This window comes from Primulina tabacum, chromosome 13 (genome assembly GCF_025594145.1).
Source record: "Primulina tabacum isolate GXHZ01 chromosome 13, ASM2559414v2, whole genome shotgun sequence".
Taxonomy (NCBI): domain Eukaryota; kingdom Viridiplantae; phylum Streptophyta; class Magnoliopsida; order Lamiales; family Gesneriaceae; genus Primulina; species Primulina tabacum.
Genome location: NC_134562.1, coordinates 35,184,648 through 35,209,276, shown reverse-complemented (window position 1 = coordinate 35,209,276; position 24,629 = coordinate 35,184,648). Strand labels below are relative to the sequence as shown.

Genomic DNA, 24,629 nt, shown 5'->3' with positions numbered 1-24,629 from the left:
TGGACCACCGGTTGGTGGACTTTTACGACATCACAATTCACAATGACCGAGGGTGGATAAATTCACATTTGGTCCTTTTCAGGATTTTGCTAGAAGTTTCCAAAAGCAAAATTATAACCTCAAACCAAATAGATTGCCATGTATAATTATAACTAGTTAATTTGCACATGCGATGCGTGTGTGTATAGTTTTTTTTATCATTATTGATTGATTAAAGTGAAATTTGACAATTTATTGAGGGACTAAATTGATATTTGAATGGTTGAAATAGAAAAAAATAAATAAAAGTGTAATATTAGTATTATATAAAGATAAAATTGGAAGAAAAAGTTGGTGTCTCCAATGTGGTTATTATCATGTCATCACCCTTAATAAAATAGAATAGATAAAATAGATATTATTTATTTAACATTTATACTAACTACACTGTATGATAACACTCAATATTATTATAAGGGAGTGTTTGGTTTGGGTGATAAGGTGGGTTTATTTTTTTAACACACCTTATCACTCGTTTGGTACGCGTGATTATTTAACCAAGTCAATACCTCCTATGAATGATTAGGTTATATTAGGTGGGTTAAAATAATACCTACTCACCCCATATGATTATTTATCCAACTCTTAATCCTTCATATTTTTCTAATTTTACCCTTCTCCTATATGCAAACTCACCACCACTTTCCTCCACGACCGCCGCCACCGACCGCCATCTCCGGCCGACAACCGCCGCCGAATGCCGACCGATCGCCGCCGGCAGACGCCGGACCACCGACCTTCGCCGCCGACCGATAACTTCCGGCCGGCCGGCAGTCGTCGACGCCGTTGACTCCCTGGCCGCACCGACGTTGCCGAAACGTCGCCGTCTCTGCCGTCGTCGTCGCCGGAGTGGAAGAAGAAAAAAAAAAAAGAAATGGCAATTTTGTTTTTTCATCAAAAAATTCAAAATTATCCTACACTTAAAAATCATACCAAACATAACACCATATATTACATTTCTACAACAATCATTTTCTTTATCATTTACTTACTAATCATTAGTTCATGTTATCCTCCAAATCAAAAGCAGCCTCACTGCTTTGGTATGACCTTCTTAATTTTTAAGTTTCATATGGGTCTCAGAACAATTAGATGATACAAATATCTGATTCAATTTGTTACGTCTATTTTTGCTCACGGATCAACATTTCTCCTTCCCCGCCAAGCACATATGTATGGGGCAGGGATGCAAATTAAATATATTGAATCTAATCAAATAAGGTTAAAATTTATTGTTATGTATATTTTAAAAAATTAAATAAATAAATAAATATACATTGAATGATTTTAATAACTGAGGTATAATTGCAATAAATTTAGTACTAACTTGTTATTGTCTTTTACAAATTAAATCAATATGTAAAAAATATTTATATCGATAGATAAAAATATTTTAGATAAAAATTATTCACGTTCAACGGTTAGTTCAAAAAAATAAAAAAATCACAATAAAAATTACAAAATCCATAAAGTTATATGAAAAGTTTATACATGTCAATAAAATTCATGCAAAATAAATAATCAAGATTATGTGAAAATCTTTAAAAACGTGTGAGATCATGCAAAATTAAGTAAAAATTTATCAATTGCATAAAAGTCGTGTCATTTTTTTTAAAAAATAGTAAATCTCTGCAACAATTAGACTCATTTGATTTTTGTGTTTCTTGTTTTCGATCAATCATTGTGTTTTACTCTTGGTTCATGTTTAATCTCCTATAATTCCCATTTAATCTTGAGTTTTGAAACTCTATTCATGTTTCATTCACAAACTTAAATGCAAGTTAAAAAATTAACCCAGAGATCAATCAAGCAATAAATAGTGTGTATATTCAATTTATCTGGTTTGTTCGCACTTCAAACCGACGATTAGGAAGATGCATATGTCATATTTCAACTGGTTCAAGGCTTCAAGCGCTTATCTGGGCTATTGGGCCTTTGCGACGGCCCTACTCTACGTGGATGGGCTGATTGGGCTGGATTTTTAAGAATAGATGTTAGGCTTTTTAGCTATGGGCAATGGTATAGTGGCCGATACATAGTCAACAAAGTTACAACGGCTACTAAATCCTAACCGTTGGATTGGCCATATATAATACTACTCCTTCCATGTGCTGACAGTGAGAAATAAAGAAAATTGCTCTCAAAATCATTACAATCAATTAAACCCCTGAAGATTTCTCTATCAGATCTTACAAATACGCGTGCTTTCCTATTCTAGGGTTTCGCTGGCACCAAACCCTTTTCCAGTTATCTGTTTTAGTATACAACGAGAATGAATCTCAGCATTTTCAAGAAGAAGACTTCGCCTAAAGGTAACGCTTTTATGGTTTTTTTTAAAAAAAAATTCTGAGTATGGGCATTGGTAATTTTCCGAGTACTTTCGTGTGATTTTCCTGCTTCATTGTGCTACATAAATCATGTCGTTAAATTTTTCACCAATTTTGACTGATCTACTGTTTCTCTACTGGAGTGGTCATGACTTTATCTAGTTTTTTTTTAATTTCTAACAATAATCCTTTTAAATTACTGTTGTTGTTCAGAAGAAAGTTTTTCTTTTAGAGTCCTTTTTTCTTTTGTCGTTTCTGGTGTTGGGGAGAGTGTAGAATTGGCCAGAAGAATTTGACGGACGACACTGATGCTTTTACAGATGCGCTGAGAACCAGCAAAAGGGAAATGACGATTGCCACGAGAGGTACTTTTAGTTTGCGTTTCTTCACTACGAGTTTGTTGGCACCCATGATTTTGATTCTTCGAATCAAAACTCATATATTTTGCATAGTTTGGAAGTGAATAGAATTTCAAGAAACTAACTGATCATCTAATAACATCATTCAAATATTGTCGTCGTATACTTCAGATGTTATCGTTAGATTTATATCAAGCCTTTATAAAATTATAATGATGCAATTTGCATTTAAACTACCTGTGTCAAGGACTTTTAAGTATATTCCCAGGCAATTCCAAAGTTATAGATGTTTTTAAAAACTTTGAAGATAAGCACTTAGTGAACGTGTATCATAAGGCAGAAATAACTGAAAGGCATGGTGAATTGGTCAGCTATTGAGTTGGTCAAAATAGTATTTGCATGATTTTGTTCTCTCTTGTTTTAGTTCGTCTCTCAAGTTGCACGGGAGATTCTGTCGGCTGTCACCAACAATTATAAATCTATTCCTTCGAGTTATCAACATGGGATGAAGAACCACAACTCCTTAACATGCTGCATCTACATTTTCCTTTTACTTTTATCTGCATAAGTTTCTCTGTTGATATGTTCTGTGGAATCACAGGGATCGAACGTGAGATTGCATCTTTACAAATGGAGGTATGTTTTTATCCCGTAGTGATATATCTTTCTGACCCTTTTGAATGTCAACTTTATTTATTTTTGTGTGTCATAGTACTTACGAGAAATCTTGTTGTTAACTACTACTTTAGGAGAAGAAATTGGTGGCAGAGATCAAGAAAACGGCTAAAACAGGAAATGAGGTGAGTTTTAACGAATTTATTCATGGTTCTTTCAAGTTTCTATTTCTATAAATATGGGTGTTATTGCCTGTTAACTCGTGATGCACTCTTCAAATGGTTACCTTCTTTGATACTATAATAGTAGCTTCATGATCGATCAGTGGCAGAACCTGGAGGAGGCGGGGAGGGGGGTTGGGAGTGCTGATCCTTCCACCCCTCAAAATCTTTTATTTCTTTATGGGAATTGGTGGGTGAGGGCGGCATTCATTTTTTTCGATTTATAATATAGATATATAATATAATAATAAACAATAAAAATTATTTTCCTTCCAATATTTTTATTTAATCCTGTTTCTTGACCTAATTTTTCATTGTTTTCTTCCTGATTCTAAATAAAAAATTTATTATAATGTGATTTCAATTTCTTCTAATATCTTTGCACTTTTTTCGTAACGTTTGTAGAACTTATGTAGATTTAAAGAATAGTGATACAGTAAGTAATATTTATCATTTGTTTATTTTTATTTATAATTTTTAAAGCTATATTTAAGATATTTTGATGTAGTTTTTGTTATGTGGAATTTACAGTGAGATATATGATATTTTTTACTATCTTGTTCACATAAATTATGGTGTTTTGATGTAAAATTGGGAGCTTATGCATTGAATTTCGATGATAAAATCTTATTTTCTTCATATGACATTGGATTTGAATGTTCAAATTCCTCAACATTGTTATTACTATTATTTTGACTAAATATTAAAAACTATTTTTATATTATTTATAATTAAATCTTTTGAAAATTTTATTTTCTCCCCCCAAATAAAAACGTGTAGCTCCGCCCCTATGGTCGATTAGATTTCGTCCCTATGGTCGATTAGATTTCGTCTCAGACTCTCAGTAGCTTTTCTTTGTGTACAATTTAAGGACACCACAAAATGCATATAATTTGCAAGTTAATCTGGGAATGTGCGTGAGAATCAGTTGCTGTATTTCAACTTAAATGGATGCCCCTTTTCACTTCGCTGTGGCTTTGAATAGTAGATAATGAACACTAACTATTTTCTTGACAAACTAGGCTGCCACAAAAATCTTAGCTCGACAATTAGTTCGGCTCCGGCAGCAAATAACAAACTTGCAAGGGAGTCGTGCCCAGATAAGAGGTGTGGCAACACATACTCAGGTGATCATTATGACTTTGGGTAAATATCGATCTTGGAAATGATAACATTACATCATTTGGAGATCCTCTTTTTCTTAATGTATAGTTGTGCTTCTCATGTGTTCTTGACATTTTTACCACATGTGTAGGCGTTGTATGCCAGTACTTCAATATCAACTGGTATGAAGGGTGCAACCAAAGCCATGACTGCCATGAACAAGGTAGGCATTTCTACTGATTTTTTGCTTCTGTTTTAAGTAATATAAATGAGATTTTCATATATTCAATTAATTAATTTGTTTTTTCCTTTTCTTTTAGCAAATGGAACCTGTAAAACAAACTAAAATGATCAAAGAATTCCAGAAAGAGGCAGCGCAGATGGATCTGACGGTAAACTTTCAACTTTATGTATTTGCCAGGCTTTTGCTATAAATGTTACTTTGTTTCTTTATGAACATTTTCTGAAAAAATTATCATATCGCAATAAAAAATTTAGACCGTGGTCAAAAGTTTTTGCTGTAGTTAATCTATGTTTGCCAATTTCCCTCTTTGCTGTGGTTAATCTCTTGCTAGACCTTTTCTTCAATAAGATAACATATTTTACCAAACTGATTTTCCTTTCAGATTGAAATGATGTCAGATGCGATTGATGAGACGTTAGACAAAGATGAGGCCGAGGAAGAGACTGAAGAACTTACCAACCAGGTGCTTGATGAGATTGGTGTCGACATTGCATCACAGGTTTGTTTCAGTTTATTTCTCACATAAAGTTCTCTCATACATTCTTGCCACAAACTGTACTGAAAGAAACGAGAATAAAAGAGAAGTCCTGGACTCTGATACCCACCTTCTTTGAGTAACAGTTATCTTCAGCTCCAAAAGGGCGTATCGCATCAAAGAAAGCTGAAAATGCTCCCAGGTATGTCATTTTTTGGAGCTACATTCCAATTCTCATTTAAAATCATCGTCTTTTTGTGTCTGGATTCTTCCATATTATTGAAATCACAGCATTCCAACCTTGTTTGAAGGTAACTCTTATATAGGTTGCTGTAAATGCTTTTTGTGTGAATTTTTCAGTTCTGCTGCATCCACTGATGTTGAAGACCTCGAGAAAAGGCTGGCGTCTCTTCGACGAATATAATAAATATAGAATCCATTGCTTACTCTGAAACATCATATGGATGCATACACTTCTATTACATCTGATAAGTTTTATTGATTCCTCTGTTATTATAATTTTCATATTGAAACTCACGAGTTAAGAAGACAGCAGCAGGACCACCAAGCCTTTTCAATGGTAGGTGTAGCTCCAACTCGATTTTGAGTACTTACTAGTATTTAACACGTGCGATGCACGAGATGATATTATTAAAAATTACTGAAAAATGAATAGACATTTAAATTGAAAAAATAATATAATTGTAAAAAGTATATTTTCGCTAATTTTTTAAAAAAAATTCTTAAATACAACGCACGTCGATTAATTTTTTTGGCTAATTAATCACTATAACATATCAAAATTTTAGCTTGTGTTAGCCTAAGGCAATGACATGATGCTTATCGTGTATAGTGTATTGATGTCGACCATCAACCTTAATACAAATTTAATTATTTAATTTTTGAGAAGCTATATATTATTATTTTTTAACATGTGATAAACAATATTTTTAAATCAAATTCAATAAAATTAATGAGAAATATTTTTTTAAACTAATTAAATATTGTATTTCTTTTTTAGTAAGTAATTTGGGCAGAATTTGAATCAATGCAAAATTTTTAATGTAGTTTATGTTTTCAATATAGATTAGTTTCAATTTAAGTAAAAAAATAAAAAACATATAATACATAAATTATATTTGAATTAATATAAAAATAAATAATTGAAGTTATCATTTATTGCAGTACACATTTTTCAATATTCATGATATATCTTTTCTTTTTTAGAAATGACATTTTAGCGGAAAATTACTATTTTTGGCAAAAATTCTTCTTTTATATATATATATATTATTTGCCAATCGAGCAAAGTTGAGTTTAAGCTCAAAATTAATTTTATTTAAGTAATTTTTATCCATCTACTTTCAAAATAAAATATAACACATATATGTGATATCCTTTAAGGCAATATCTCAAATCTCACTTTTTATTTTATATTTTTGACCGATAATGATATTGCACTTTATTTTATATTATTTAGACTTCATTTAATATGTAAAATTAATTCATAAATGGAGTACAAATAACAAAAAATAAAATTTAATATTAACAACATTGTTTTTTTAATATACTGCTATTATTTCATATATTATTAATCATTCGAAGTTTTTTCACATGATCTACTGTTTATGTATTTAAAGAAAGAGTAGGTCTTTTGTGAGACGACTTTACGAATCTTTATCTGTGAGACGAGTCAATCCTACCGATATTCACAATAAAAAGTAATTAATCTTAGCATAAAAAGTAATACTTTTTTTATGGATGACCCAAATAAAAGATTCATCTCACACAAGTTTTTGCCATAAAGAAAAGGAAAATAACAAAATATTTTTTTAAGTTTCCATATTTTGTGTTTTAATCATATAAATATTCAAATTTAAGTTTTGATTATGTTAGTTAAGTTATTTTTTGTCAAAATTTTGTTTTAATTTATATTTTTTATATATCAGAATTTTCAAATTAAATTTTTTTAAAAATAATATTAAAAAATATAAATTTGTATTTTTGAGAAATGTTGTATTGACGTGGTTCAAGTTCCACAAACCGTGTGCAAAAGTCAAACTTGTAGTTTTAGAAAATTCATTATAAATACGAGGATAATGATATTTTAATATGAAGCCTTAGTTCTCCGTTGAGGGTGTCAACCACGAGCTTGTGAAAATTTCAACGGAGAAAGATGAAATTCAACGCTATTTAATCCAATCGCGGAGGATCTGATTGAGATTTTTATTTATTCATCAATGATTTTGTTGCAGACCTTCCCCATACATTGATTTTAGTGGAATCAACGATTTCTCTTTTTATAATCATCAGATTTTCGTTTGCTCGTCGTAATCTCCTCCTGTAAGGTACAATAATTCGGTTAGGGTTGGGAATAACTATTAAATCATGTAGAGTTTGTTTCCTGAAAAGGATAATTTTTTATGCTCTGTGCAAGATTATTGAACAATCTTAAGACGGTGATGTCTTGAGATGAATATCTTCTTCTGTTTTATTAGGCAAAGTTATTTGCATCAAAAGGTTAAAAAACCTATCTCTGGCCGCATCATTTCTCTAAGAAATCATTTATTTCTGTTGGTGATTGGATATTATTATTTGAAATTCCTGGAAGTTACAAGTCTATGATTTATGATGGTTACTTTTCCGGAAAGTGGTCAAGAAAAATAAAGAAATTGCCGATTCTAAAAATTTTTGATTTTTATCCTGAAAATTTTGAGTTCTGTAGATATGCAGAGCCAGGTCGTGTGCGGTGGCTGTAGGACTGTCCTACTTTATCCCAGAGGAGCAACAAATGTTCGCTGCTCAATATGCAATACGGTTACTCCTGTGCTACCAACTGGTAATGCCTGAGATTCTTCTCCTTGATTGTACTGGTGAGGAAGAGTTGGACATTGCACTGCAACTGAATTTGGATAATATTCAACATGGTCTCTCTTTTTTAGCACGCGCAGGCATGGATATTGCTCAATTAATATGTGGAGGTTGCCGGACTTTGCTCATGCATGCACAGGGGGCTACCAGCGTCAGATGCTCTTGCTGTCATACAGTGAACCTGGTGCCTGGTACCAATTTAATGAATCGTAATTTTCATAATGATACCCAATCCTATTATTATTTAATCATTAACCCCATCGATAGTTTTCTTGCTGTCTTTGCTGCAACAGAGTCCTTTTTGAATGTTGGTTCCTCGCTGATGTATATGACCATGGAATTGATTATCGTAGTTTTGCTTCTTATTTACTGATTATCTCTATATTATGGATTTGCAGCAGTTGCACCAATGCCTAATCACGTAGCTCATGTCAATTGTGGAAACTGCCGCATTATGCTGATGTATCCAGCTGGAGCTCCATCAGTTAAATGTTCGATCTGCCACTATGTTACAAATGTCAATGTTGGTAACCTTTCACCACTGTGTTTTCTATGTACACTGTGCAGTTAAAATCTAAATTCTACTCTCTCCCTAAAGCTGACAACTGAAACTTGAACCTTTCCCCTTCCTGCACTCCTCTCTACAGGATTGCTTTAGCTATCCACAAGAAATTGGCCAACTAATATGCTGTAATTAATGAAAACCTGTTCTATTTTTATTGACAAAGAGTGTGCAAACTGAAACTTGAAGAAAGATTCATACTTCTAGGTAGTCGGAGTGAGTTGAATTGTGTTGGGAACATGTAATACAACTTACAAATGATTGGATTTTCTGCGGTAACTGGTCCCGGTAACTGGTCCCTCATTTATCTTTTAAACAAACTAAACAAACCAATGGTTAGCCTCTAATACTATCCGTAGCTCCAGGTTCTCCCAAATTATGTAATTAATCTAGATATTATTGTTTCTTATTTATATATTTTCCAGATGGATGACACAAGGTCATACCTTCAGGTGCATCAAAGCGTTGGGAATTCTCGACCAGCATCAGAGCCATCTACTTCCTTGGTGAGTCACCTTTCATACATGTGTTGCACTGATACGATGCCTAATTAGGCAGTATTTTTTTGAACTTCCTTTTTTGCTACAGGCAAGAGTCCCCACTCAGAATCAAACTGTTGTCGTGCAGAATCCCACGACAATTGATGAAAGTGGCAAGTTGGTGAGTTCTTCATATTGCTCGTCATATATTTCATTTTCACTTGGCAATTTTATCTACCGTACATGTTGCTGTTTATGTACACTTGGGCTTATGTCATTTGTTTTATTGCCATAGGTGAGCAGTGTTGTTGTTGGAGTGACAACATAGTAGAAATAGCAATGAAGTGGGAGAACCAACCAAGTTTTATAGAGAACTTGTGCATATATGGGCTATGATATATCTGAGATTATAAAATTATTTGTAAAGTTCATCAAGAAATTTGAAATTTCTTTACTATTTGGGTGAACTTTTGAATCTACAGCTCTGTAATTATGTTACTGAAGAATTTGATTTGTGTCAGCAACTTAGTAGAGTGAATTAGCATCGAGGTGTATGGTTTTCAGAAAACAACAGAAAGTCATCACAAATGCGGGGTATTAAAAAATGATGATTAGTTTATGTGATCAGTGATTTTTTCATTTCTTAAGAAAAAAGAAAAGAAAAGGACGGTGCTAGGCATGCTGTAATTGAAAACGTTAAATCCATACCATGCAAGGAATTAGTCCATGGGCGGGGTGTTACCGAAAACTTTTTGTGAATCAATAATTATTTACCTGATGAAACTATTTAAGTTTTTTGATTTGTGGGTTATTTTAAGGGCCAATACTTATAACACCGAAACATAGTCTCTCTCTGAAAATATAATTAAATAACGATACAGTTGCTGCAAATCCTGCACAATGTAAGAATCCATATTGTCGTTTCTTTTTCCAATCAAGATTCACCTAAACAGACGTCTACTTCATCACTTTTCCCAACAACTAATACAACAAACAGGCAAGTACTCATCATTAGCTAGCCAAACAAACGAAAAAAGGAGGAGGAGAAAAATCAGACGTCAAATAAATTGGATCTTTAAATACGTTAATACATCGTCTACATTCTCATCTATCTGATGCTAATAATGGCTTCGGAAGGAGTTGAAAGACCTGAGGTTGGTTCCGACGGAGAACCGACCCCTAGCTCAAGGGTGGATTGGGTAGTTCCCTTGTTGAGATTGCTAGCATTTCTTGCAACATTAGCAGCCACTCTGGTAATGGCGCTTAACAAAGAAACCAAGAATGTGGTCGTGGCTACGTTTGGAACCACGTCTATTAAAGCTACTGTCAAGGCCAGATTTCAACACACTCCAGCATTTGTGTATGTTTCTGGTCCCACTTATCATACAAAATAATTTTGAATAGCAATTTTTTTGAGGTGAAACATTAACTTTTTTTCCAACTGACGTCATCATTATTTTGCTTGAAAAATTTTGAGACAGTGGAATGTTTAAGGGTTTGATTTTCGATGTTGTAGGTTCTTTGTGATTGTTAATGGAAATGCTAGTGTCCACAACTTATTGATGTTGGTGGTCAACTTTATTGGATACAAATTTGGTTTGAAGGGACGTGCACCCCTGGCAATTGCAATCTTGGACTTGGTAATAGAATGCAAATTTTCTACTAAAATATGTTCCAACTCTTTCTGATTATACTTTTTTTATTACAAAGTATACTTGATTGTTGGATATATGTAAGAGACATGTACATGATGCCAAGTATAGCAAAACAATTGAAGTTAATACTTGATGAGTTTTCATCAACTACTTGGGTTGTGTTTTCTCAATTCTTGATTTCGGTAATGAAATTGCTTATGGCCAGATGAACGTGGCTCTTGTCTCCGGCGGCGAAAGCGCAGCAGTTTTCATGGGGCAGTTGGGTAGGGATGGGAATTCTCATGCACGGTGGAACAAAATATGTGATAAAGTCGAAAGCTTCTGCGACCGAGGACGAGTAGCCATGATTGCATCTCTCGTCGGACTCCTACTCATGATCATCATCACCATTATTTCCATCATCAGACTCAGCAATAAAAATAAGAAGCTTGTTTCTTCTACCAATGTTCCTTGATCATCGATCTTTCCTCGACCCTTTGATTTCAATGTGTTTTGTTTCTTTTCAATTATGATATATCTATTCTATTCTATTTTATTAAGGACGAGGATATGATAGTAACCTAGGAGACACCCAATTTTCTTCCAATTTTACCCTTATACGATACTAATATTACACTTTTGTTTTTGTTTTTTTTTTTAAAAAATTCAACAAGACACTTTTATTTTTTTTTAATTTCAACAATTCAAATATCAATTTAGTCCTTCTATAATTTATCAAATTTCACTTTAGTCCATCGATAATGATAAAAAAGATTGTAAACACGCATCGCGTGTGCAGAGTAACTAGTATATATTTATATATTAATAATTATTGTTATTATAAAAATACCTAAAATAATAATCTAAATATAATCATGAATCAATACTACTAATAATAACAAATAAGTGAATAAATTTCTTATGATTTTTAAGTGGCAATGGGGTATGTATCAAATTTCAAGTCAATGCATCCAATTGCGGAAAGATTGCATGTAATTTTAACGCATATACTAAACAGCACCATCATAAATTAAAATCCCAAGTTCGAATTTTGGTAAAATTAATGCAAATTTATTTTTTTTTGAGGGAGGGATAAATATCTGTGCCAAGTTTAATAATATTAGAGCAATTTTATCCTATCGCCTTTTATTTTTGAGTTTTTGTCTGTAATTTTCTGTTTGATAAAAATTAGTGTATTTTGCAGAAGTGATATTTCGGGAAGAAAATTTGGTGAATAATTTAAAATTCCAAAGTATTTATTATAGGATTTCTAGTTTAATTATATATAGCATACTAAAATCAAAATTTTCATATACATAGAACAAGTCAAATTTGGGAGATTTTGTTCCTTTGGAATTTATATATATAAGGCAAGGTGTCAGTCTCGGACTCTCAATCGGGGAAAGAACCAATCCAGTGTTATTTGTTTGATCTCTTTTTTCGGCTTGGTCCCAAATATTTTGACATTTTCAGTTTAGTCCTAAACATTTACTTGGTATTTCTATCAATTTAATGTATAAAACTAATGAAAGACATGACACGCGCCTAACACGTCTCTAAAATCCTCAAAATGACTCCACTTGTTATTTTATCTGCTCGATTAGCCTCACAACTTTTGGTGCACGTTTGCAATTGTTTTTCTAATCCTAACACTAAATAATTCAAATTTATCATTTTTTCCCGATCGATTAAGATTTGCAAAAACTTGTGTGACACGGTCTCACGGGTTGTATTTTGTGAGATTTATCTTTTATTTGGGTCATTCATGAAAAAATATTATTTTTTATGCTAATAGTATTATTTTTTATTGTGAATATCGGTAGGGTTGATCCGTCTCACGGATAAAGATTCGTGAGACCGTCTCACAAGAAACCTACTCTTAAAATTTTGTGTTGCACAACTTGCACTTGATGTAGAGGAAACAAACGTTGAGCTATTTATTCATATACTAGTTAAAAATTCTTATTTTCTCATCTCTTCTCTGATAAAAACTGTGGGTAGAGACACTAAATTTGTTTATTTAAGCACGTGTTTCTTCCAACATTCATAAACACCCGATTTGTGCCCAAATAAAACAACATATTTTCTCATATGTTAACAGTAAAGTAAAACAATTAAAAATTATTTGAAATATAATGTGATTAATTTATTGCTCAAATAAAGAAAACTTACCATATTATAGAATTGAAAATTATATTCTATCAAAAAAAGAAGGACAACTTTAATCACCATCAGCTGCCACAAATCTTTATTCAATTTATTGCTCAGTTTTTACATAAAAATCAAAAGTATGAAAAACCCCTAATTTAAAAATCGAAACATTAATTCTTTTAAAAAAAAATCTCAATGGGATGATAAAAAAAAACATAATCAATGAAGAAAAACAGAAAATCCAACCAAATAAGAACACATATCCAGAATAATCTTTTTTAAAATAAAAAAATAACCAACATTTAAAGTTATACATAAATGTCGGAATCCAAGAAGAAGAAGATGTGGTTTCGTGCGAGAGAGGAAGTTGAAGTTACGTATTAGAGACTGTCTTACGAAACGACAACTGTTTTATAAACTGTTGTCTATTAGCGTGTTTTTTTGGACAATCGACAACGGTTTTAGAAAACAGTTGTCCATTAACGTGTTTTTTGGACAAACAACGGTTTTACTAAACTGTTGCTATATTTCGCGACAGTTTTGCTAAAACCGTCGCGAAATTTAGTGACGATTTCTTAAACCAGTCGCATTTTTAAAATTAGCGACGGTTTTTGTATACACTGTCGCTAAATTTAGCGATGGTTTTAAGCTAAACCGTCGTATATTTTAAATTACCGACCTTTTTGAAAAAATTACGACGGTTTATACAAAATCGTCGCTAAAATTTTAATGTAGCGACATTTTAATAGTAACAGTCGACATTAGCGACGGTTAATAATTCACCGTCGCTGATAATAACCGTCGCTATTAGCGACGATTATTAAAATTACCGTAAATACCAGCGTTCTCACACCATTTTCCACTCCACAACACTTAAAATTTTTTTTATACGATTTTAGTTTCGATTTAGGCTAAATTTTTTCGCTTCAATTTATTGTAAATTTTTAAGTGTTAGTTAAGATCATAAATGTTGCTAGATTTAATTTTTTATTTTACTGAAAAATTAGACCGTCGCTAAAAGTAACGACGGACTTTATGGAAAAGCCGTCGCTAATTTTTTAACGACGGTTGGCATGATTTTCGTCGCTAATTTAGCGACAGTTTATGATAAATCGTCGCTAATTAGCGACGGTCAAACCCGTTGCTAATGTAAAAAATCCGTCGCAAATGTTAGCAATGACAACGATTTAATCTATTAAGCGTAGTTCAATCAGCTGGTTCAGTTGCCTTCGATTGTCTTCGCATTAATCTTCAGTTGTAGGCAACCGATAGTTTGCGCATATTAGATCAGTTACTGTCAGTCTTCTTGATCAGTTAGTTCAATCTATTAAGCTCAGTTTGTCAAACTTCTGAAATTCAGTTTCCAATAGAAATCCATTTAGATAAGCTTGTCTTGATCAGCAACTGATTGATTCTTAACTGACGCTCCTAATTGGTCATATGAACTGATCATCAGTTGGGCTGGTGAAATCAGTAGACTCGTCAGTTGAACTGATTTCACTCTTTCGGTTGAACTGGTCAGTTGAGCTCTTCATCAGTTGAGCACTTCATCAGTTGATCGGACTTCTGAAGGTCTTCTGCCGAACTGCCTATCAGCTAGACAATCAGTTGAACTGGTATTTGATATATCAGTTGAACTGATTCAGTTTGGTCGATCAGTTGATGTTTTCAGATTGCGGTTTAAAACCGTTGTCGTTGAACGTACTTTCAACAACACCCTCAGTTACAACAGTTTTTAAATGGCATAACGTTTTTGTAGTAGTGAGACCGAGTGCTTGTCGCTTTACTAAAAATTATAGCGGATGATAACAGTACAACTCAAATCTTTTAAACCGTACAACAGCTCAAGTACTATATTTCAGTTACTCAACTTGAGTCTTGACACTAATATGTTCGTTGTTTTTGTGTAAATGATTATGTATTTATGAAAAATAAAAAAATAGAAAAGCCTTGTATAAAATTAATTACATTTAAAACCTGGTTTTTTTTTTTTTTTTTAAATCCCATGCAAATGCGATAAATGTGTTTTGAGTCTTAAAAATACATGAATTAAATGCACTTGATTTTAAAAACACATTGGTGTAAAATCCTACTAATTTCATACAATATTTGTATATAATTTTTGACATTACTATATAACGATATTTACCCAATATTATTACTTTATTAATGGTTGTAGCAAGTAGAGTTGAGCAAAACTGGGTTGTTCGATCTATGATAAAAATTATAATCAAACCAATACTATCAGTTCAACAAAATTACTGACCAAACCAAATAATTAAGGATTAAAAACCAAACTTAGGTTTCAATTTGACCTGGTTCGGCTTGGTTTGAATAATTAAATTTAATTTTTGTTTAAATAAATATTTTGACTATTTTTAAACATAATTTAAATCAGTTTGGTTTGAATTTTTTTAATCAATGCTTAGAACTAAATCAAAACTTTCCATTAAATTAATTTTAAAACCAATTCAAATCAAAATATACTAAAAATCAAATTAAACCTTTCGTTTGGTTCTCCAATTTTGACAAAAATTTATATGAGACGGTTTCATTAGTCGTATTTTGTTAGACATATATCTTATTTGGGTCATCCATAAAAAAATATTATTTTTTATGCTAAGAGTATTACTTCTTATTGTGAATATCAGTATGATTGACTCATCAAATAAATATTCGTGAGACCATCTCACAAAAAACCTAAAACTCTATTTTTTGTCACCCTTGTACCAAGCACGAACCACGATGGCAATCATGAGAGAATCTTGTACCTAAATTGTACTTTAGTTAGCAAATCAAGAGGCACAAGGCGCAGTAAATTAAGGATTCGTGGATCCTTCCCCATTCAATTTCATTCGTATTCGGTTTCTTGATTTTCCAACACACGCGAGGATTCAATTCCCATTCCTCTCTATACATTAGGATCCAATTCCCCGATTTCCTTCAACAATTTTTTCCCGATAGCAATATTATAATAAGATTTAACAATTCTGTTTTACATATTTTTCAAGTGAAAAACAACGAAAAAAGAATTGGGTTACATCGTGGAATTCTTGAGCTGTCGCTTTGAGGTAACCCTGGCATTCATGTTTTCATCTTCTTGAATACTTGTCAACGTCCGCGCAGTAATTAAATTCCCATTAAAAAGAACACGCCTGTGAATCCCTTTGTTTTTATTTACCATCATTAATTTTTTGAATGCCATTTTTTTTTGTTTGTCAAGTTGCTTTTTATTTCCCCTATCCTTTATGTTGTGGTCAAATATTTAATCTCTCCTTCAAGATTTGATTTTTCACCCTTTTGTTTGAGTTAAGGTATTTTTATCTGCGTGTTAATTCTGGGATTTCATAGAAATTACCTTTAGCCTGGAGGATCTTGGATAATTAGTCTTTATGATCTCTTGATGTGATTTATGATATTTTACGGGAAGATCTCTTGAAACTTATTAGGGCACAATGAATGCGAGAAAAAGTAGAAATTGTTTGGTTTTACAGTTACAATTTGGTTTTCCTTTTTTTCAAGAATTGTGTGTACATGTAAAGATTTTCAAAGATTTGGGTGTCAGTTGATTTCCATCTGTGCAAATCTGATATCTTCTATTGTCTTTCGAGATTTTGTATAGTATATTACAAAGGCACCACATGTCTTTAGTGTTCGATTGTTCTGTGTGTTTTGTGGTGTAAACTGCTCAAGTTATTGAATATTCAACTTATAATCTGGTTGAGATCTCGGGATAAATTGATTATTCACGGTAAATTTGTTTCATTCTTCCGTGACAGTGGAAAATAGAGGGCAGGTAGGTGATAATTACACATAACAGATTAGTATCCTCGCTGATTAGTGAAGAGGTATCATTAAGGCTGAGATTTGCTAAAACAAAATTTCGATGCCTAGACACTTAATCCCGGTTAACAATCTCGGTTAAAACGTGCAATTAATTTTTTATTGTTTCAGATATGACGACAAGCGGTTCCGTGTATAGATTCTATAGTTCCCATTCTTACTGCAATGCCTGAACCATCCATCAGCACGATTTTTTGCTGCTAACATAGGCTTCAACTAGTGACTGAATCATCATGAGAATGAAGGTTTGAGCCATCACCTGAATCATGCAGAATTTACCCTGATGAATCATTTTATATTTTACATGTTGTTTTCCACTCTCATATTTCCATTGTAATTCGGGTTTTGATTTGTCATTGCTCGGTTTCTCTAGAATCTGGAATTGCTAAATATTCATAATAGTTTTCTTCCAGGAGCGGCATTCCAGAAATATGCCGAAAAATGATGACAGCAAAAAGAGTCATGGCAGTCCACGGAATGGACAGGTGCAAGAGTGGCAGAATGACCATTTCCTCCATAATTGTTTGAGTTATTTTCGATAAATTTATTTATGTTAATCAGAAGAGCAGTTTTTCGTAGTTTTACAAATTTCTGAAAAGCGTTCTATCCATGTCACTGAAGCAGGTATCTGCAAGATGGGTTCCTTTTGAAGCATGTAGACCCTTAATCGAAGAAGCTCCAGTATTCTATCCAACTGCTGAGGTTCATTCTTTAAAATCTGAAATAGAGATTTTAATGTTACTATCTTGTTGTACCTGACATGAAGCTGAAATATTCTTCAATATTTAGGAGTTCCAAGATACCCTTAGTTATATAGCGAGCATAAGGTCCATAGCCGAGGCATATGGCATTTGCAAAATTGTACCTCCTGCATCTTGGAGTCCTCCTTGTCCCCTAAAAGATAAGAAAGTCTGGCAGCACAAAACATTTTCTACAAGAATTCAGCAAGTAGATCTCCTTCAGAATAGAGAACCCATGAAGAAAAAACTAAAGCCAAAGAGAAAAAGGCGGAGGCTCTTTAACACTAGACCGAGGAGACGTGCTCATCCTGAAAGTTCCGAATCATTCACTGCATGTGATACTGAAGAAAAGTTTGGCTTTCAATCGGGGCCAGACTTTACCCTTGAAGATTTTCAAAATTTTGCAGAGGAATTTAAAGAATCGTACTTTGGATTGCACAACATAACTCAAGAATGCTCTAGTGAGACTGGACAGGTTAAGAAGGGGTTTCCATCAGTTGCTGACATCGAAGGAGAGTATTGGAGGATCATTGAGGAGCCTACGGATGAAGTTGAGGTAAGAAAACTCTAAATTTAACCATGTTTTTTTTTACCTTTTTTCAGATACTTGTAATAAATGGTTTGTGTGACAACCATAGGTATACTATGGAGCTGATTTGGAAAGTGGAACATTGGGGAGTGGATTCCCTAAAGAATCATCATCATTAACAGACTCTAATATAGATCAATACGTGAGCTCTGGGTGGAATTTGAATAACTTCTCACTTCTCCCGGGATCAGTTCTGAATTTTGAAGATCACATCTCTGGGGTAGTTGTACCATGGCTTTATATTGGAATGTGCTTCTCATCATTTTGTTGGGTAAATTATTTTCTCTGCAGTAACTTACCATCTATGTGTTGTTACTTTTGTATGTCGGCCTGATTCTTATGTATATGATGGTTCTTATGTGATAAAAGCATGTTGAAGACCACCATCTCTATTCTCTGAACTATCTCCACTGGGGGGATCCAAAAATTTGGTATGGGGTGCCTGGAAGTCAAGCCTCAGCGTTGGAGGATGCTATGAGGAAACACTTGAAAGATCTCTTTGAAGAACAACCTGATTTACTCAATGAATTGGTAAAACATAATCCTCCATGTCCTTTCCTTTTGGCATTATCATAATTTTATGCTACATCATGTAAAACTTTAGCACCACTTGTGACAGGTCACTCAATTGTCTCCTTCAGTTTTGAAGTCAGAAGGTGTACCCGTGTATCGAGTGGTCCAGAAATCTGGGGAATTTGTTCTTACCTTTCCAAGAGCTTATCACTGTGGATTCAACTGTGGCTTTAACTGTGCTGAGGCAGTAAATGTGGCTCCTGTGGATTGGCTACAGCATGGACTAAATGCAGTTGAGCTCTATAGTAAACAGTGTCGCAAAACGTCATTGTCACATGATAAGTTGATGGTGGCTGCAGCCCAGAAAGCTATCCGGGCTCTCTGGGAGATCTCCATTCTCAAACAAGAAAACTCCGACAATTTGAGATGGAAAAGTGTGTGTGGAAAGGATGGGAAACTTACTGAGGCTATTAGGGTAAAGTGGCAAAAATGAATTTATATCCATGTCTGATTCCTTGTTTAATATATATGATATTTATTACTCTTATGTTTGAATTTTAGAGGAGGGTTCATTTAGAGAAGAAAAGAATTGAGTGTCTTCCACAAGTTACCAGCTTTCAGAAGATGGAAAAGTATCTTGATCTGAACACACAGAGGGAATGCTTTGTATGCTTTTATGACTTGCATCTAACTGCAGCTTCTTGCAATTGTTCCTCGAAAAAATTTGCATGCCTTAAACATGCAAATCTCATATGTTGCTGTGAACCAGACAACAGATTTCTCATCCTTCGTTACACTATTGATGAGCTGAGCACATTGGTCGAGGCACTGGAGGAATGCACGGATGCTCTCAAAATATGGTCGTCCAAATACTTTCAGGCGACATTGTTAACTGATAAAAACTATGATTTTGACAAGCTGGATCGAGGCAAATATGAACATGGAGTTCACCAGCCCGAGGAAGAGGAAAGATTAAATAGAGGGAGTGATTGTTACTCATCTGAATCAAATGTGGCTTCAGATGATGGTAGGCCTCTAAGTTCAAGAAATACAGGTCCATCTTCAAGTGTTCTGTTCAATAGCTTATTGAAAAACGATCTGGAGGAGCATTTGACAAACAAGATTTCTGAGGTTGGGCCAGATTCTGAAGAGAGGCTTGACTTATGTGTCGAACCTATAACTTTTGGTTCAGTTGTTTGTGGAAAACAGTGGTGCAACAAGTCTTTCATATTCACGAAAGGTATGTGTCTGGTATACACTCGTAATGGACAAAATTTCTTGAATGTGTACAGTCTTCCATAATTATGAACATGGTTCTTACTGTGAGTCATGAATGACCCATACAGGATATAAAAGCCGGGTGAAATTCTTTAACATTTTAAATCCGATGATTAGGAGTACCTATACATCAGAAATCCTGGATGGTGGATTCCTAGGCCCCCTATTCAAGGTAATCTTCCTAGGTTCCAAGTCTTAAATGAACCTTACCTTTTGTTACTCTCGCTTCAACAACCATTATGATAGAAAATATCAATTATCAGGTTAGTCTGGAAGAGCATCCACACGAGAGCTTTACGAACATGTCAGCACAGGGGTGCTGGGAAATGGTGCTTCAGAGACTTAACCAAGAAATTACGGTGCAGGCATGCCCATGGAAGCAAGGATTGTCTCCGTTGCAGCCTGTTAGTGAAGTGGACGGTCTTCAAATGTTTGGATTTCTTTCTTCATCCATCATTCAGGTAAATCCGGCTTCTCAATTTTTTAGATCTTTCGTTGAGATCTCAACCGACCAAGAAATAATATGTCTACTGTGTTAATTTTTTTATTCAAGAAAATGCTAATTAGAATATATTCAGGCAATTGAGGCTCTGGATCCGCATCACTGTTGCGTCAAATACTGGAATCACAAGCTCCTAACTGAGAAGTCCTCAGAAACATGGTTCGGTGAAGTGGGAAAAATAGCAGAGAGCTATGCAACCGACTCGGCCTTGCAGGAATCTTCTGACAGGTTAACTCTAGGTAGTGATAATTTTTTGTCTGGTGATGAAATACGGCCTGTACTCAGAAGATTATTGAGGAAAGCTGATTCTGAAGAGATGGAAGTAATGCACGGAATATTGTGTCAAGAGTCAAGGAGTCATCAATGGAGAGTGGCTGTTGAAACACTGACAGAGGAGATCCAAACAATAAAGAAATAACTGAAGCAGCAAATCTTCAACATTTCACCATTCTTTTTGGGGTTAAGCGGCCAAATTTCATTCTTTTCAACCTTGGTATAAATAAGGAAAGTTCCTGCTGGTTTAGCTGATACAGATTTTAGAATTGATTTTTTTCCCCAAGTATCTTCAGTGAATGACCGACACAGCTTTTGACTTTTGTATAGATTAGAGAACATTGTTATCGAATCTAGCTTGTAATAATTTCAAAATTGTATTCTGAATATTGAGCCGATCCTGCTAATAAGCCTGGTCGCCTGTGTTGGGAAGAGCGGAAGATTAAAATGGCTGCTGCTCTAATATTTTTTTATTTGATGATTTTTTCGATCCTGCTAATAAGCCTGGTCGCCTGTGTTGGGAAGAGCGGAAGATTAAAATGGCTGCTGCTCTAATATTTTTTTATTTGATGATTTTTTCGATTGATTTATTAATATACATATATTTTTATTTGATGATTCTTTTTATTGATTTATTAATTATGCATATTAAATATGATGCTTCATTTATAGAAATTACAAATATCTTATAGAAATGAACAGTCGGCAAGTAAATTCTTCTTACTGAATATGCACTAAATAAGATCACATGCATCACAGAAAAAAACGATAGTTGTGGTAAATAACTGAAACTACCTCAAGTCATTGAACTTGCTGACATATAACATCTCATCAAATATTAAATTCTTGATATTAGATCATATTAACCAAAGAAATCCGTACATGACATTAAAAAATTTGACTTAAAAGAATCATAGCAAATCAAGAATCCATGACGCTTTCTTACTGCTACATTTCTATGATATGTGATTAACTTCATAGATTCTTGGATGCAAAACCGGTGCAAATGATACAAAAGATAACCAAAAAATCAGTGCACGAGCATGCTGCGCTGGAGCTAAGATCAACAATAACCTCCCCTGAGAAATTCTGGTTTGAACCCTTTGGTGGTACATGCGAAGATTTAGGCCTTGGGGACTTCTTATTGTTTTCCTTGGGTGGTGAAAGAAGACCATTGTCGCCGTAGAGAGAGTAATCAAGAACGTTCTTGATGCCATGCAGGGAGAATGCGGGGTTCACAAAGATATCGGGATGCGTGATTTGCGAGTCATCAACAGTGAAATTTGAAGGAGAATTGTTGGTGATGAGAATGTATTTGGAGGGCAGCAGAGTTGGCAGGCGCGTGTGAGTTTTGAATTGTCTGAGTTCGGAGAAAGTTAGGCGCTGCGGGACTATGTGATATGGTATGAGAAAAGGGTTAGCGGTGGCTGAAGGGAGCTGGGACTGGGATATGGCATCGTTGCTTGGGATGAAGAGCGTAGCGGTGAGTGGGAGAGACGAAGGGTCGGTAGAAGAAAGCATGTTAGCCCAACCCGCGAAGTCGCCAGCCCCGATCAGGGCGTCGATTATCTTGCTCAGTTGATTTTCTTGAGTATCAGCAGGCGGCGTAGACCATGGAGGCGAGGGAGGCGGCGGCCGAGGCGTCCTTATTGAGGTGGAGTTTTGTGGCAGTACTGGAGGTGGAGCTGGTGTTACTGGTGGATGAGAGGGTGATTGGGATGGTGGGTTTGAGGGTACTGGAGGGGTACTTTCTGTGACCGACATGAGACCGAGACTTATGGTGATAATGGCTGCCACAAGGAGGAGGCGGCGGCGGCGGAGGAGAAAGAAGAGTTTTGACATGAGATCAAGCTTGGGAATTGAGTAGTTTCAAGAAGAGCAAGTCTCAAAAATTTGCATGTTCATGCAGGAGCTAGGATTGAGAGCGCAAATTTATATTTGTTAACCAACTCCTAACCATTAACCAACTTCCCATTTCAAGATTTTGTGGACAATCTTGAAAAATTAAATTAATTGGCCGTAAGACCCACATATAAGATTAGAAGAATGAGAATTAAGTTAAAAATTTATGTTTAAAAGATTATTTATATATCAAATAATTTTTTTAGAATTGGCAGCTATTATTCAATATGTGGGCAAACTCTCTGACTAAAAAATATTATGTAAAACACTCTAGCTAGCCAAATAAATTATATTGGACAAATATTATATGACAAATTTTTCCGATAAAATATTGATAACAAGAATCGAAATTTTTACAATTAGTCAAACGATCATCCCACGTAACTCGAACACCTCTTTGGGCTCAAATAAATTTTTGAATCACATTGAAGGATTTGAAAAGGCCAACATCCTTTATGTATTTCAACTTCGTTGAATCGATCATATCAATTCTAAAGCAAATTAGATATATGTCCGTATTGAAATTAATATATATTCCTTTTTTTATATCAGGGAGAAATATATATGAACTTATAATTTTTGGAATCCAATGAGTTATTCTTTTCTCCTCTTATTTATTTATTTATTTCTGTTTTTAAAAGGGTGACTACAAACGTAACGCGGGCAATTATTATGCCATAATAAAAATTAGAATAAAAACTGAAAGAGCATTAATTGTGAAATTAGACCAATAAATTGATGCATTAACATCATCATTTAAGCTTTAAATTATTGTCATTATTAGAGTGAAATAATTTATTAATTAATCAAGCAAATTTATTCGACAACACAGCCGTTTCCCAAGTCAAATGAATCCAATTAGCTAACTCAAATACAATTTAAACTAAATAGCAAATACAACTCTTGCATGCAAATAAAGAAAATATTTGAAATCTAATAATAAGGGGAAAAAACACAAGTTAAGACATAAGGCTGTAAGGTTATTTCTAGCTAATGTTCCACACTTGTTGGATTAAGCAAATCGATCAAGATCATCTCTGTTCAGTGATTGGACAAATGTCATGGGAACCAAGCATTTATCTGCAGAGAACAACCTCTGTTGAATTAATGGAGATTCAAGAAGACCGTGCAAATAATGTTCTTCTTCCTTTGGAAATGATAATTCCTCATTCTCCTGTGTATATATATTGATCAGGTTAATCTTTGTTATTAGAAGTTTACACAAATTTGGATGTTATAAAATTTGTTCACTCGATGATTGATTAATTACCTGATGATATGATTTCGTCGCGAGTTCAAGAATCCCGACTTGGGCCTGCAAAAACTTTATGTATTTGTGAGCAGCACCAAACATTTCAGCGGTGTTCATCTTCTGCCCTCCAGGAATAAGCTTCCCCAGCTGCTGAGTCTTGTCTGTGATCTTCCTCCTCCGCTGCCTGGCAGCGATGCTTTGCACCGATAAGCTGCCGCCACTTGTTGGCTGCTGCCTCTTCACACTAGTGTCACAGGTAACACAACTCCTGAAAACTGGTGGAGCCATTGGAGGATCCGGCATTGATGGCTGAATCGGAACTTCCTGTGAACAATCTTGAAACCCATAGGTTGCCAACTTTTGGCGCTTCGGGAGTACTTCTTGGAAATGGCCAGGGAGGAGCAAATAATCGTATAAGTTTTCAGATGAATAAAACATGTTGTGCTGGTTGAAGAGGTGATCTGTACTGTTAATGCATGAGTACTCCGCGAAACCAAGATAATCGGAGCAAGCTTGGAGATCCGCAGACAGCTGCTCATTTGTTTCTGTTTGAGCCAAAATGGTTGTTTCTGCATTGAAGTACTGGTGAAATGAATCCCAATTATAAGAGTAGTTGCTCAAAGCCATAACTGATAGAGGAAATCAACCAACAACCA

At 34.3% G+C, this 24,629-nt stretch overlaps 5 protein-coding genes across 9 annotated transcripts; 4 read left to right on the top strand and 1 right to left on the bottom strand.

Moving 5' to 3' along the window:
* The first annotated feature begins 2,156 nt into the window (after nt 1-2,156).
* LOC142522424 (vacuolar protein sorting-associated protein 2 homolog 2-like) lies at nt 2,157-5,890 on the top strand. The gene is made up of 10 exons (XM_075625805.1): nt 2,157-2,351; nt 2,687-2,731; nt 3,327-3,361; nt 3,475-3,525; nt 4,584-4,688; nt 4,817-4,888; nt 4,986-5,057; nt 5,292-5,408; nt 5,531-5,586; nt 5,745-5,890. The coding sequence occupies exons 1-10, from the start codon at nt 2,312-2,314 to the stop codon at nt 5,806-5,808; spliced, it is 657 nt and encodes a 218-aa protein (XP_075481920.1). The 5' UTR covers nt 2,157-2,311; the 3' UTR covers nt 5,809-5,890.
* Nucleotides 5,891-7,472: 1,582 nt separating this feature from the next.
* LOC142522426 (protein LSD1-like) lies at nt 7,473-9,834 on the top strand. 3 transcript variants are annotated; one of them, XM_075625808.1, is made up of 7 exons: nt 7,473-7,732; nt 8,110-8,223; nt 8,336-8,446; nt 8,654-8,778; nt 9,243-9,323; nt 9,406-9,477; nt 9,592-9,834. In XM_075625808.1, exons 2-7 carry the CDS (start codon nt 8,112-8,114, stop codon nt 9,622-9,624), a joined length of 534 nt encoding a protein of 177 aa, XP_075481923.1. In that variant the 5' UTR covers nt 7,473-7,732; nt 8,110-8,111; the 3' UTR covers nt 9,625-9,834. The 3 variants fall into 3 exon arrangements, with proteins under 3 accessions (XP_075481923.1, XP_075481924.1, XP_075481922.1); XM_075625809.1 differs by having other exon boundaries at nt 8,327-8,446; nt 9,270-9,323; XM_075625807.1 differs by having other exon boundaries at nt 8,327-8,446.
* A 211-nt stretch (nt 9,835-10,045) lies between these two features.
* LOC142522425 (CASP-like protein 1B1) lies at nt 10,046-11,457 on the top strand. Its single transcript, XM_075625806.1, has 3 exons — nt 10,046-10,656; nt 10,813-10,936; nt 11,157-11,457. The coding sequence occupies exons 1-3, from the start codon at nt 10,412-10,414 to the stop codon at nt 11,403-11,405; spliced, it is 618 nt and encodes a 205-aa protein (XP_075481921.1). The 5' UTR covers nt 10,046-10,411; the 3' UTR covers nt 11,406-11,457.
* Nucleotides 11,458-15,871: 4,414 nt separating this feature from the next.
* LOC142522377 (lysine-specific demethylase JMJ18-like) lies at nt 15,872-21,292 on the top strand. 3 transcript variants are annotated; one of them, XM_075625722.1, is made up of 13 exons: nt 15,872-16,152; nt 16,861-16,929; nt 17,036-17,169; nt 17,338-17,409; nt 17,549-17,626; nt 17,714-18,220; nt 18,303-18,524; nt 18,623-18,784; nt 18,873-19,241; nt 19,328-20,006; nt 20,113-20,216; nt 20,308-20,505; nt 20,623-21,292. In XM_075625722.1, exons 3-13 carry the CDS (start codon nt 17,158-17,160, stop codon nt 20,962-20,964), a joined length of 2,745 nt encoding a protein of 914 aa, XP_075481837.1. In that variant the 5' UTR covers nt 15,872-16,152; nt 16,861-16,929; nt 17,036-17,157; the 3' UTR covers nt 20,965-21,292. The 3 variants fall into 3 exon arrangements, with proteins under 3 accessions (XP_075481837.1, XP_075481838.1, XP_075481839.1); XM_075625723.1 differs by lacking the exon at nt 16,861-16,929; XM_075625724.1 differs by lacking the exons at nt 16,861-16,929; nt 17,036-17,169.
* A 2,441-nt stretch (nt 21,293-23,733) lies between these two features.
* LOC142522069 (uncharacterized) lies at nt 23,734-24,600 on the bottom strand. Its single transcript, XM_075625233.1, has 2 exons — nt 23,992-24,600; nt 23,734-23,895 (listed from the first exon to the last, which is right to left on the bottom strand). Exons 1-2 carry the CDS (start codon nt 24,598-24,600, stop codon nt 23,734-23,736), a joined length of 771 nt encoding a protein of 256 aa, XP_075481348.1.
* Nucleotides 24,601-24,629: the final 29 nt, after the last annotated feature.

Bases quoted from the DNA above. Each gene is read 5' to 3' on its own strand.
- LOC142522424 (XM_075625805.1), top strand. From the start codon at position 2,312: ATGAATCTCAGCATTTTCAAGAAGAAGACTTCGCCTAAAG. The intron at 3,362-3,474 runs GTATGTTTTTAT...CTACTACTTTAG, and splicing joins TTGCATCTTTACAAATGGAG to GAGAAGAAATTGGTGGCAGA. The intron at 5,409-5,530 runs GTTTGTTTCAGT...TTTGAGTAACAG, and splicing joins GTGTCGACATTGCATCACAG to TTATCTTCAGCTCCAAAAGG.
- LOC142522425 (XM_075625806.1), top strand. From the start codon at position 10,412: ATGCTAATAATGGCTTCGGAAGGAGTTGAAAGACCTGAGGTTGGTTCC. The intron at 10,657-10,812 runs GTATGTTTCTGG...TCGATGTTGTAG, and splicing joins CAACACACTCCAGCATTTGT to GTTCTTTGTGATTGTTAATG. The intron at 10,937-11,156 runs GTAATAGAATGC...GCTTATGGCCAG, and splicing joins CAATTGCAATCTTGGACTTG to ATGAACGTGGCTCTTGTCTC.
- LOC142522377 (XM_075625723.1), top strand. The intron at 18,525-18,622 runs GTAAATTATTTT...ATGTGATAAAAG, and splicing joins GCTTCTCATCATTTTGTTGG to CATGTTGAAGACCACCATCT. The intron at 20,217-20,307 runs GTAATCTTCCTA...ATCAATTATCAG, and splicing joins TCCTAGGCCCCCTATTCAAG to GTTAGTCTGGAAGAGCATCC.
- LOC142522426 (XM_075625807.1), top strand. From the start codon at position 8,112: ATGCAGAGCCAGGTCGTGTGCGGTGGCTGTAGGACTGTCCTACTTTAT. The intron at 8,447-8,653 runs GTACCAATTTAA...ATGGATTTGCAG, and splicing joins TACAGTGAACCTGGTGCCTG to CAGTTGCACCAATGCCTAAT. The intron at 9,324-9,405 runs GTGAGTCACCTT...TTTTTGCTACAG, and splicing joins CAGAGCCATCTACTTCCTTG to GCAAGAGTCCCCACTCAGAA.
- LOC142522069 (XM_075625233.1), bottom strand. From the start codon at position 24,600: ATGGCTTTGAGCAACTACTCTTATAATTGGGATTCATTTCACCAGTAC. The intron at 23,896-23,991 runs GTAATTAATCAA...ATATATACACAG, and splicing joins CGACGAAATCATATCATCAG to GAGAATGAGGAATTATCATT.